Source organism: Antechinus flavipes, chromosome 3 (genome assembly GCF_016432865.1).
Source record: "Antechinus flavipes isolate AdamAnt ecotype Samford, QLD, Australia chromosome 3, AdamAnt_v2, whole genome shotgun sequence".
Taxonomy (NCBI): Eukaryota; Metazoa; Chordata; class Mammalia; order Dasyuromorphia; family Dasyuridae; genus Antechinus; species Antechinus flavipes.
In genome coordinates, this window is record NC_067400.1 from 30865378 (window position 1) to 30878764 (window position 13387).

The 13387-nt window shown below is 38.8% G+C and overlaps 1 protein-coding gene across 1 annotated transcript in view; it reads right to left on the reverse strand.

Moving 5' to 3' along the window:
* Nucleotides 1–13387, reverse strand: part of SPATA16 (spermatogenesis associated 16) — a 296094-nt gene that overhangs the window by 105674 nt on the left and 177033 nt on the right. The window contains exon 5 of the mRNA XM_051983185.1: nt 875–959. Within this exon, the coding sequence (XP_051839145.1) occupies nt 875–959 (85 nt within the window). The remainder of the gene's footprint in view (nt 1–874; nt 960–13387) is intronic.

Here is a 13387-nt window from a genome sequence, read left to right on the forward strand (position 1 = left end):
ATGGCAAACATCATGTGGAGTAGGGAGAGTCTGTGAAATGTTTAGATGTTTAAAGGTATTCTCATGTTAAAAAGACACTGTTGGCTTGGGAGAGAAGGACTAGGATGTTCTCAGCCCCTGAATTTAGAAGGGCCTTAATGGCTATTTTCTGTCTTTCCTTCAGCAGAATGGAAACTGTTTAGTTTAGCACTTAGTTTGCAAGTATGATTACTTGAAGTAGAAAATGACAAATTGTGGTTAGATGAAGTCCTTCTTTGCTCAGTCCTGGAATTGTACCCTCTTCCTGCCCTATATAATAGACTTGGGCTGGCATCCAGAGGCCTCTTGCTTCCCCGATGGGGCAATGTTCCCATCCTTCCAAATGGGGTATCACATCGCTTGACCCAGGCACATAAATTCCTAGTTATGGCCCTGATAGTACACAACCAAACCCAGTAAATAAATACTCAAAGAATATTTTTTTCCATCTTTTTAAAAATTCCTTTGAAATTACTACCATTCTTCTTGGACACTCCCCCTTTTATTGTGCAATTAGAATTTAAGAAAAGATCACATTCAGATCTTCAGAATTCATATGATACCATTGTAGTGCCTGCATTGGGAACAGTGTTTTTGTGATCCCAATGAAGGTCTCAGCATCTCATCTAATTAAAGATGGAGCTCAAGGTTGATGACCTTAACTTTTCCTTCAAAATTAATTTCAGAAAAATGATTTCCTTAAACTTATATTAAATTAATCTAAGGGAGGATCCTTATGATTGATGTGCCAGGGCTACTTTTCTAATGGCCCCGTCTTTTCTTTTTCGGTGCCCATCTTTCCCTTGGGTTCTAGAATGATTCATCTCTGGGGAGAGGGTCAGATTTGAAGATTTACCTGCCAGTACAACTTGATGAGTTTGCTGACATACTGTTCGCTTCCTCCTGATAGCCAGTACATATAGTCAGCGATCATGGCACTCCTGAAGGTCAAAAACAAAAAGTGGAAACAAATTCATAAAACAAGTGAAATGTTCTCAAATCTAGCATTGAAAACACTCTATTGAACAGAGATTATAAAACATGAATATTCACATTACCATCAGAATAAATTGTAAAGCCTTCTACACCCTCTCTTAATCATTTTGCCTTCCCTCTGTTACTTATTTCCCAATTTTATGAATATTTGTATTTTTTCTCTCTCATTTGATTGTTAAGTTCATTGAGGATTCTTTTGCTTCTTTTCATAGCCAGCACAATGTAAGTGTAGTAGTATTGTAGTAAGTGCTTAATAAATATTTACTGATTGATATTCATATTGATTTTCTGCTGAACTGTAGACCTAAAGCAGCATGTTTTTCTTAGTTTTTTTAAACTTCTGTTTATACTGTATCCAAATATTTAGAAGCTGCAAGAGAAGGTTTTGCTTCGATTGCTTCTTATTAAACTTTAGAGCATTTGGGGACTAAATTCCATTTTATACACTCTGAAATTCCTTCAAAGTCATAACAGCATAGATGGCTAACTGTAACACAGGCTTTTAGGCATATCTCTCCTTGCTGAAGTAAAAACTTATTTGTTTTTGATTAAATTAAGCTTCCTTAGAAATTTCCTAGGGAAAAAAAAATCTCCTAAGCCTTCTCCCTTACTCCGACATCTTTGTCTCTAATTGAATCAGTTTTAGTATCCAGTCTGTTAAAACCATTCCATTCTTCTTATTATACTGGGAAGGGGGGGCAAGAAGGGTGGGATAGCGAGGCTGGGGGGAAGGGTTTAACAACTATCATGAAATGGATATTAATGTGTTGTCTGAATGCAATTTAGAAGAACATTTTGTTTTTATGGTTGCCTCTCTGCTAGGCCTCTCTATTTCTTTTCTCTAGAGACTGCAAATCCAATTAAATGTGACTGGAAGTAATTCCAAATTGTCACGTTAGCCAATTAAACATATAATAATCCCGTGTACCTAATCACAAGCGCCAAAAGTTTATTTATTGAAGTAGAGCTATCAATGTGTACCCCTGGATGTTTTCCTAATCTTGGTCTGCAGAAAAGTGTTGTTTCTTGACATTCCTGTAAATTGAATTTGAAAACTTCCTTTCCTAAATATAGGTGTCTCAGACACAACCCCATTACAACTCAGCTGGGAATGATATGGTATAGTAGATAGAGTGCTGAATCTGAACCAGGAAAATCTGGGTTCCATTTCTGATTCTGCTAATAACTGGGAGACTATTACTAAGTCATTTATGATTCCTCCCTTTTAGTTCCATTTTCCTCATTTGAATGAAAGGGAAACTTGAACTAGATAGTGTCTAGCTCTGGTTCCAAATCTAAGAGCTTATGATTCCAGATTCCGAATTGAAAATCATTAGAAAGTCTGAAATGTTCTCACTTAGCATGGAGCAAAATCAAAAGACTTAAAAATGCCAATGAAAGAAAAATGATCACTTTGGAACTGGCCCTAGAATTAAGAGAATGAGGCATTTACATATTTTCCCCACCTTTTTTTTGTTTGTTTGTTTGTTTTTTGTTCTTCAGGAAGACTAAAGACATTAGGAGGGTAATATATCTGCGAATACTGGGTTGAAGTGAAGCAGAGCTGTGCAAACTTATCAACCTCGCTCTTTCCTCCAGAATCATCAGAGTCCATTGGCGAGACAAGAATCAAGATGTCTGGCGATGACCCAGGATGCAGTGAGGGTGAGCAACTAGTTAGACTTGGGAATGAAGCTATCCATTTGAATGGGGACAATTAAGAGGTACTAGGGACTGTCTATGTCTTAAGAGATAGAGTGAATCCCACAGCTATCAGAAGAAAGGTAAGTCCATTTCAGAGCTAGGGGAGTATTAAAATAACTTGGAAGAATTCTACCACAGAAAAGTAAAAATTGGGGCATTACAGAGATTGCTGAATGATTTTTCCAAACGTAATCCAACCTGTTATCCTTCCTCCAGGTGATGTAGCAGATGGAAATCCTGACTTAAGAGTCATGAAGCCCTGAATTCCAATTTTGCCTCAGATACTTATTAGCTCTATGACTCTTGTCAAATCCCTTCATCTCTCAGCCTGTTTTCTCATTTGTTAAATGGGGAAAGTAATAGTATTTATTTCACAAGGTCATTGTGAGAATCAAATGTGGTGTTACACACAAAGTTCTTTGGAAACCTCAAGGCACTATATAAATATCATCTACTGTTATCAATTCAATTGACATTTCACTAGCTCAACAAATTGTGATACATAAAAATAATGGGATATGATGATGATGAATATGAGAATTCAAAGAAGGATGGGATGGCTAGTATAAACTGATGAAAGGTTAAGTAAATAGAATCAGGCAACAACCTTCATAAATATTACTTCAATGTTAATGGAAAGACTAACAAAATTAAACTTAGTGCTGCTTAATTGAAATAGTTTAAGTTTGACTCCAGAGAAAAGATAAGAATATGTACTTCCCTCCTTTTATTAGAAAGGTCCTGCTGTTAAATGTCATCAGTATATTGGTTAGTCTCACTATTTTTTTAAATTTGAAATTTCTGGTACAAGAGAGTCCACAGAATCTTTTAAAAGGCTTTTAAAATTTTTGGTATAGGAATAATTTTTTTGGGGGGAGGGATTTATATTCAGTTATAAATATGATAGAAAGCAAAAAAAATCAATAAAACTTAAAAAGAGGAAAAAGATTGTAGGTGTCTCTAACCTTTTTTCCTAGGATAACCACTTAATCAAACTGTGAGCTAAAGTGATTCATGTGTTGGTTTGACAATTTGTTCTTAAAGAATAGTACTTCATAAATTTATAGACAGTTGGTGTCCCACATTGCCATCTTGTGTCCACCATTTTGCCTATGCAGCTGTTATAAGCTGGAACTGTGGGCCCAGATTGCTCTTTTGCTCAACAAACAGTCCCTAATGAAGATGCCAGTTATCAGTCAAATAAATAAATCATTACGCTGAGGGCAGAACAAGGATCCTTGGCATAATTTATTCATTTGCTAGTTCTTGTCAGACATTAGGAGGATGCCAGAATTGAAAAGTCCCAGCCAAAGACTATTTCAGTTCTCAGTTATATATGTTCCTAACTCAGATTGTACAGGGACTTTGGTCACAGTATTAGTGGACAAAGAGATACAGAAAAACTCACAAACTCAGGTGACGGGAAGGGTACAGTCAAACCAACAAACAAAATCAAAACAACTAAAAGACCAAAATGGGAAGAATTATCAGGATGGAAGATGAGAGAAGATAATTTGAAGTTAATGATCAGGTTTTAAGGATCATTCCTACAGTAGAAACCAAATTTTGTTATTTTGAATATATTCTATTTATTACTTGTATATATGTCATACCTCCAAGTTGAATGTAAGCTCCTTGAAGGCAGAGAATGTTTGTCATTTAAAAAATACCCTTCTCCTATTACCTAGTTTAGTGCTCTGTCTATAATAGGTAGTTAACAAAATCAAATTTGAATCAAAAACCCCCAATTTTAATTTAAACAATTTTCAATTTTAGTTTACAGATCAATTACGTTGTTGATATCTCACTCTTCTTCATCCCTACTCAACCAATCGACCTTCATAACATCTCTTACTTCCAATTCATCTTCTCTATTCATTGAGCTATCATCTTAGTTCGAGGCCTTGTTACTTCTTAGCTAAATGAATCCAACAACTTCCTAATCAATCTTTCTGATTTTTCTTTCCCCATCCCCCAAATCAATGACAATACATCTTTCCTTAAACATGAATCTGATTTGGTTATTTCCCTAATCAATCCACACCAGTGGCTCCCTATTGCCTTGATGATAAAAACAAACTTCCCTTGTTTGGTTTTTAACCTGCTCCCAACATATCTTTCTGACCTCTTTGGACATTGTTCCCCACTCTGCATGCTGTGATCCAATCTACTTGGCCTGTTTTCTTTTCCTTACAAATAGCACTTCTTTTTTTCCCCATTTCTATGCCTTTGAACTGGCTATGTCACATGCTCAGAGAGCTCTCCCTTTTCATCTCTAATTTAAAATGACCCTCTCTTCAAGACTCCCTTTATTTACAACCTGTGATCTCTCCCACATGCTAGTGCCTTTCCTCTCAAAGCTCTCTGGTATTTAATTAATGTATAATACAATAATATATAGAACAACAAATATATAAAACACTAAGATATAATTATTTAAGATATTTTACATTATTTTATATAACACTAATGCATGGTTAATATTAATATATAAACACCAATATTTATTTGCTTAATATTTATGCATTGATATTTTATATACATTTGTTTCAGATGCTAGAAATAAACTCCCTGTCTGTTTTTTTTCCTATTGATGGAAAACCCAAACTTGAGTTTGGCACTTGACCGGGATACATTGATTGGTTAATTGAGTGATATGGCAAATATCACAATTCTAACTTTATAGCTGAGGAAATTGAGGTTCTCTCTGGCTTGATTCATGCCACTTGCTTTTAGAAGGTGCTGGAATTAGGGTTTGAGCCAACTTTTTCTTGATTCTACACTAACATTTGTTGTTAAGTTCAGGGTAATTTCCATGAGTACTTGCTGATTGATTGAATTACAGCCCCTGTGATTTCTGCTTGCAGAGGGAGGGAGGACACCATTTCTGCCAGAATCTTCCCTTTTCCTAATTTTGCCTCCTGGTTCCTTCTCACTTCCCGGTCCTCTGTTCTCTGGCAGCAAACCCCTCGCTTGATTAATTGTTGAGAGACAACAGGAGGAGAGGAGAAAATCATCATCCGATGTGGAATTGACAAGATCAGAGGCTGAGGTTGCCCATCAACCGAATACCCAAGAGTCCCACAAATATAGCCCCGGATCTCTAATTAATGCATCCACTAGCCTTGGCCCTCTTCTTCCACTCCCTCTCTCGTTTCTCCCAGGGGTCCCCTAGACAATATCCTTAAGTGCTTGCTGATGTCCAACCCTTTTTCAAAGTGTCTTTTCCTATCAACATTATCTACTTTAGTGAAAGCATCTGAGGGGAGGGAGGAGCCCACAAACCCTGTTTATTTTACTTGTCCATAAGAGGATCTAGTTCAGCACTCTATTCCTGAGACTGAGTGCTCAGGACATGCAATCTGATGCTAATGTGGACTCCGAGAAGGTCTGGAAAGACATTGTTTTGATGTGCTGTGTGTATAAAATTAATTTTGAATTATTTTAACATGGCACCTCTGACAATATCTTTTTAAAATAGGTTTTTATTGATGTTGGGTTTTTTTTAAACATCACTATCACACTTTCTGAGTGACTGCACACCTCCCTACCACTACCAGAACTCTCTTTGCAACAAAGATGTATAGTAATTGAAACAAATCAACTGTCATGTATCTCCAAAGAACGATTGCTCCTCTGTAGTCATATTAATACAGGGCTGATGCTCCTTTTATGCTTGCTATATAAGATTGGCACTTAAGACGCGTTTTGTTTTTCAAAGTGTGTTAGGATAGCATGGTAGTGTAGAAAGAATACTAGCTCTGCCATCAAAGCATCTGAGTTCAAATCCTGCCTTCTATGGCAATATTGCACCCAAAGGAAGAAGGATGAGTTTTCCAGTAGGTCGGGGTTTTAGCTATAAATGGGATGCAAACTACACTCTTAGACTAACACTGCAATTACTCCGAAACACAAGAAAGGTCAGGACTAGATGATGGAGTTAGCAGCTCTCTGAGAACCAGAGAAAGCTTGATATCTGGCAGAGCAACATTTGGTGATTGTGGGATTGCCTGGAGCTGGGTTCTTGTGGCAGTAGCAGCTCCTCCTTGGCACAGAACGCCAAGGACCAAGGCTTAAATCTCCAAGATCAGACTGGATACGTGGACATCCAAAGCTTGTGGTGCTGGGCCAGGAGTCAAACTCTCCGGATCTAAGTTTCTTCCATTTTTAAAATGAGAATTGAACTGGATGACTCCTAATGTTTCTAGGCTCCAAATCTAAGAGCTTATGGTCTATTAAACACAAACGCTCACTATGCTGTATTCAAAAGGATATATAATAGAATCTCATTAGAACATGGGCTTAATTTACCAAGGGGTCAAACCTATCAATGGAACATAATAGCTGCATCCACTCAAAGCTTCATCACTCATCTGATGGCAGCCTCTAAGGTGGGCTATCTCCTAAAATGAATATGATGAAAGGATTCCAGTGAGCTCATAGACATGCTGTCATTTTTAAAAGGTTAAATATTGTTAAGTACACCGTGCAATTGTAAGATTATATGTAATAGACAAATTTTCTGACAGATTCTCCATTCAATTCCAAAATGTGCTCTCTTTGTCTCTGTCTGTTGGTCTTTTCTTCCCCCTTCCTCCCTCCCTTGTCCCCTCTTTCTGTCTTCTCTCTCCTTTCTTTTTTTCTCTGTCTCTCTTTCCCTCTTCCTTCCCCCTCTCTATTTTCTCTCTCCCCCCTCTCTCCTCTCTTTCTTTCTCTCTTTCCCTCTCCCCCTACTCCTTCTCTCTCCTTTCTCCTTCCTTTCATCTCTCCATCCCTCCTTTTCTCTCTCTCTTTCTATCTCTGTCTCTCTTTCCCCCTTCCTCCCTCTCTGTCTCTCTTTCCCACTCTCCTCTGCCTCTCTTTTCCCATCTCCCTCTCCTTTTCTTCTTCCTTCTGCCTACCCTCTCCCCTTTTCCTCCCTCTCTCTCCTCAGTCTGGCCACATGGTGGGGTAAAGCAATAAGCTACACGCAGACAAAAGGCAATCCTCACCCAGTCAGAGCTGCCTAGACCTGCAGGGTTAGAAGAACCTTGGAAAGCCTTTCAGTTCTTTGCCTTGCCTTTAGGCACAATCCACTTAAAACTTTCAGAGGAGAGTCTCTTTCTTTCAGAGACCTCCAGAGGAGAGCTTTTCTCTCCTCTCCTCACCTATCCTTGTGTTCTTTGCATTCCCCTTTGTCTGTTTTTTCCCTATTGATGGAGAACTCCCAATCATTGTCTAGTAATTCTTTGTTTCCTCAAAATCAGACCTTAATTGCTTCTTTTCCAGGTTAATTAAATGACCCCCAACAGTTCCTCTGATCTCTTCACAGGTCCTCCTTTTTCAGTACTGTAGCATCTTCATGGATCCTAGGTGGTGAAACCCAGAACTGGGTTAAAATGTTTTTTAGGCTCAATTTCCAATATATAATGTTCTCATGCAACTAGTGTTGACATTACATAGCTCCATTCCTTTTAGCTTATGGACTGTTATAGTCTTTAAATAATACTAACAGACATTTATTCCATTTAAAATCTGCAAAGAGCTTTGCATGCAGCATCTCATTTGAGTCTTACAACAGCCTTATGTGAAAAACACTAGAGAGATTTATCTCCATTTTAAAGAGGAAGAAACTGAGGCTCATAGAAATTTTTTGACTGTCATACATGTTCACCTAGCTAGTAAAAGTCAGGTAAGATTTGAACCTGAATTTCTCTGAGTTTAAGACCCGTATTCTCAAACTGGGTTTGCTATTCTTCTGCAGAGCTATCTGTTTCCCATGCTGGGTGCATCATACACACGCATATCTTCCTAGTTTTAATTGACTTATGATTTGTTGGAAAAGTAATTGCCTTTTGGAAGTAAATATGGGCCTGCCATTCTCAGGCAGATATAAACATGAAAGATTGTAGCCTGTGTAACTGGAATGGAGATAAGAACTGAATTATCAAATTCACAGAAGCTTAAACACAAATAACACATTGGGAAAAGCAAAAAAAAAATGATCTCCTATTGGAGTGGGTATATTACAGCTGCTCCTGAATAAACACTTCCTTGGGGTCTCTATGTTGTGGAGAACAGAAGGCTAACTGAAAAAGAGTGAATAGTGGTCATCTTAGATCATGGGTTCAGGATTTCTTTTTTTTTTTTTTTCTAGCAAGGGGAAGATGTATGTATTATGTTGGGAGCAGAAATTATAAGGCTTGCCTCCACAGGTAGTGAGCTCCCTATCATTGGTAGTATTTAAGTCTTGATGATCCCTTTGGGGATATGTTCTAAGGCAGGTGGGTCTAACTTAGGACCCTCTAGCCACATGTCAGCCCTACTGGGTCTGAACCAAATTAAAATGTGATTGAGACATTATTTTTAGATATTGTCTAAATAGCTAAATATTAATTCTCTAAAAATTGATAAAAGTACAACACAATATAGATAATGCTAACCTGTGGTTTTGTAAGTCAATTTGCCTCTGCAGGTATCTTTTGACTTGAGTAACACTCTGTACTAGAGGACTGTTCTCTGCACAGAGGGTATGAACTGGGCTATATGGGTGACCAAGGTAGTTCAGAACATATTTATCACAAGATGAAAGATTTTGGGCTGGAACAGTCCTTAGACAAAATTTAGCCCAAACTCCTCTTTTTTCAGAAAAGGAAACTGAGACTTAGAGACAATGACTTATCTAAAATCACCTTGGTATTAAATGATGAATCTGTGTTGTCTGACCTCTTTGGCCCAAATAATACAACTTCTAGATATTTCAAGGTAGGTTGGTTAGCTGGGTGAAACTAGAAAAGCTTTGGCTCCTTCTCATCCAGTGAAGGGCCTTCAGCATTCTTATCTGAGAGGAGAGGAGCAAACTCTCCATGTTCTTCTTAGCCCCGCCTCTTCCTCAGCAATCTGGGCTCACTCGGCAGTGACTGCTCTCCTGAGAGTTATGTTTAAGCTCAATGAGTGGGTCTGGAGTCAGGAAGACCTAAATTTAAATGCAGCTTCAGATAGTTACTAGTCAAATGACTCTGGACACTGTCTGCCTCAGTTGCCTCAAATATAAAATAGCTATAAAATTATAACACTTATTTCCCAAGGTTGCTGTAATGATCAAATGAAATAATTTGAGTAATTTGCAACCTTAAACGTGTTATATGAATGTTATTGTTGTTGATGTTGACTCAGAGGCTCTTCAGAATGGGGATGAAAGTCCAAGACACTGAGAAGGTCACGTTGAAAATGTGTTAACTGTCCCTCGGCCTCTAGAAGCAATTGTTCAGCATGCTTCAGATGAGAGATGGAACTAGGCCCTTGTCAATGTGTTTAAAACCTTCCAAAGAAATAGGGAATGTGCTGAACAAATGTGCTGAATCGATTAATGTTCCCTTTGAGGAAGGTCATTGTTAAGAAAATGTTGGGATGAAGGAGAAGCCTCATTCATATAGCGGGAAATAGAACTTGGCTTTCATTATCAAATCAGTGTGGTTCACATGATTAAGGAGGAAATTAATACCTTTACATTGCCAGTTTGGACAAGGAGCTGCAAAAAGTCCAGGGGGAAGGCATTAAGGAAAAGCAGATAATCCCCAAGGCTTGGAAGAGCCTCAAGGGGACCATGTTAGCCATACAAAAGTCTATGAAGGGCTTCCTACACAAAAGAGAGATGTTCCAGCTTGACTTCAGTGGCAATGGGCAATAGTGACAGAAAGACAGATTTAGGCTCAGAAAAAGTAAAACTTGAGGCAGAGATTTCCTTCTCACTGAAGAGAAAGTTGATAACTACTTTATGGGAAGATTTTTAGGGGTTCAGATCCTCAGGCCCCGACCAGCTGCAAAGGCAGGGGGTGGTCTCTACACAGACAAGAGCTTTGGCTTATATGGGGATGTGTCACATAAATCTCAAGGGGCGTAGAGTCGACATTTTCCCTAGCTATAGCTTCAGGTTTACAAACTGAGGCTCAAAGAAACCCTGAAAAATTCTAAAAAGATACTGAGGTGGGTTATCACCGTGTCTGGAGCGTCTATCTAGTGTTGGACCAAAGGAGGCAGGACCCGCTTGCTACCAGCAGAGGTCGCCCTACTCTTTTCCTCTAATTCAGTCTATTTCTCTAACCTTGGTCCTGATCTTCAAGCTCTCCCTGACCACCAATAGAATTAGAACTCAGCAGGGGGCCTATCCATCCTGATCCCAGGCTTGGAAAGGGACAAAAGCCACAGCACTCCAGCCTATGGAAACAGGAAATCCCAAATTTAATTTGCTTTCGTGCTGTTCTAACAAGTAGCTCCTGGGTCTGTCTGAGACACAAAAGACTTAAATGGAGTGATAGACACAGCCAATTTTAGCTAGATAAGCTATAGTTAGAGCACAGTCAGGAAGACCAGACCTTAGACATTTATTATGTGTACAAGTTATTTAACCTCTGTGTGCCTTGATTTCCTCCTCTGTAAAAATAAATTTGTTATTTATAATAATAACAAATAATAATTTAAAGTCATAATAAATAAATTATAAATAAAACATCAAACAAATATGTAGAGGGCTGAAACTCCAAAAAGATATGCTTGAATCAGACAATGGAGCACGTAAGGCTAATTACCTATTTTATATGAGACAATGACTCTATTAGCATGTTTGGATGAATGGCTCTTCTCACCATTGGTGCTTGCTGAATGTTTGGTGTTAAGACAACCATAGGCAAGGATTGGAGGGCAGAGAGAGGGGCTAGAGAGTCACTTGGTGGGGAGGATGAGGAGGAGAGAGGTTGGCGAATCCGCATGGATTCTGCTTTCCTGCATCTTTCACTTCTCCCCCTAAAAACCAAGGACTTTGATTTATCCTGACTCTGGCTGACCTTGAAGCCCTCCAGGGAGCTAGCCGTACTCAACACAAATAACATTATTATTATTAAAAATAAAATGATCACTTATTACATCATTAATTAATCACTAATATCTACCTCCCAGGCTTGCTGTGAGAATAAAATCAGAAAATAGGGTCAAATGGCCATGTTAAAATATGACTTTCTTGCCAGTTCTCATTCATGACATTCCATTTCCCATTTCTACCCATTTGCCCCTTGGTCTGGAATGGTCTCCTCACTTTCTCCTCTTGGAATTCCTAGTCTCTCCTCTTTCCCCTCTATGTGAGACCCTTCTTTTTTTTCTTTTTTCTTTTTTTTTTTCTTTTTGAGGCAATTGGGGTTAAGTGACTTGCCCAGAGTCACACAGCTAGTTAGTGTTAAGTGCCTGAAATCACATTTGAACTCTGGTCTTCCTGATTTCAGGGCTGGTACTTTATCCACTGCGCCACCTAGCTGCCCCCTTTTTCCTTTTTTTGAGACCCTTTCTGATCTTCCAAACTGCCAATCTGCCCCTTTCATCCCCAAAGGACCTTGTGTATTTTTAAACTTTATGTATATATGTACATGTTATTTCCCCTGATAGAACCAAAGCTTCTCGAAGGTAGAGACTTTCTCTTTTGAATTTTGTCTACAGCACCCAGCATGGAACTTATCATGTAATAAAAGCTTAATGAATAGTGCTGTTATGTTACTAAACGTTTTGTGCAGATTAGTCATAATGCGAGATAGAAAGAGAGAGGGGCAAATGTTTGTATGAAATGCTGTAGGAAAATGAGAAGATGGCAAGAGATCAGTTTGAACAAGGGTTACTGGAGATGGGCAGGACCCTGGGAGGATTTGATGGAAGGGAAGCAATTTATCAGGGTCTTGTTGGGCGAGAAGGCTCCCAACAGATGGAAGTAAATGCAATGAGGAGGGAAGAAGGGCTAAGGTAAGAGCAGGGTGAGAAGGGAGCAGATAAAGCTGGAGGCACACTGGGGAGGTCTTAAACGGCTGGCAGAGGAGTTTATATTGTACTTGGTTGGCTGAAATAGAGCTACAGGAAGGTTTCAATCATGGAAGTGTCACGGTCAGATCTGTGCTTTAAGAAGGTGATTTAGATAGCTGTGAAAGGATGGTCTGGCTGGGGAGAAGAGAGCCCGGAGGCAGGAAGCCCCTGTTTCTGTGCATTTGAGAGGTGATGAGTAGCTTGTGAGTGGAAAGGCGGGCACAGATGGAAAAGGCAATGCAGCTGAAATCACATACATTTTTCAGGGAAAAGCAGTGGAATCAATATTATCACAAAATCTGTAATTAAAGCAACGTAATTAAATACAAAATAATTCTTTATCTTAAAGGAGCACTGGAGAAAAAGGAGGTTAAGTAAGAAAAGAATGAGCAGGTAGTTCTTTTGTCTAGGCTCTTAAGGGGACTTCTTGCATGTGCTTAAAGATGTGGAGGTTCCTGGGATTATATTTTGAAATGAAATGAATGAAAATGAAATTTAGAGACTATCCAGTCCAATTCACCCATTTTATGAGGGAATGAGGGAAATGTGGATTAAGCAGGGAAATGAAGTGATTTGTCCAAATCAGCAGGTCCATCTTTGAGTTCCCAAGGTGACATAGCAAGTCAAGACATCCTTGTGTGCTTCTTGGTGACCAAAGAGCTAACAATTTAGGGATTCATTAATCCCAGAGATATCTGAGCTAATAGCTCCCCTGGCAATGATATGTATTTAGTAGGACTAATGCTATGTAGACACTGCATAAAGCCCACTTTCCCCAGAGTCCAAGAGAGTATAAGACAGACTGTGCCTCTGACCACTTGTGGAAAAATGCTTATATTTCTACTTCTGC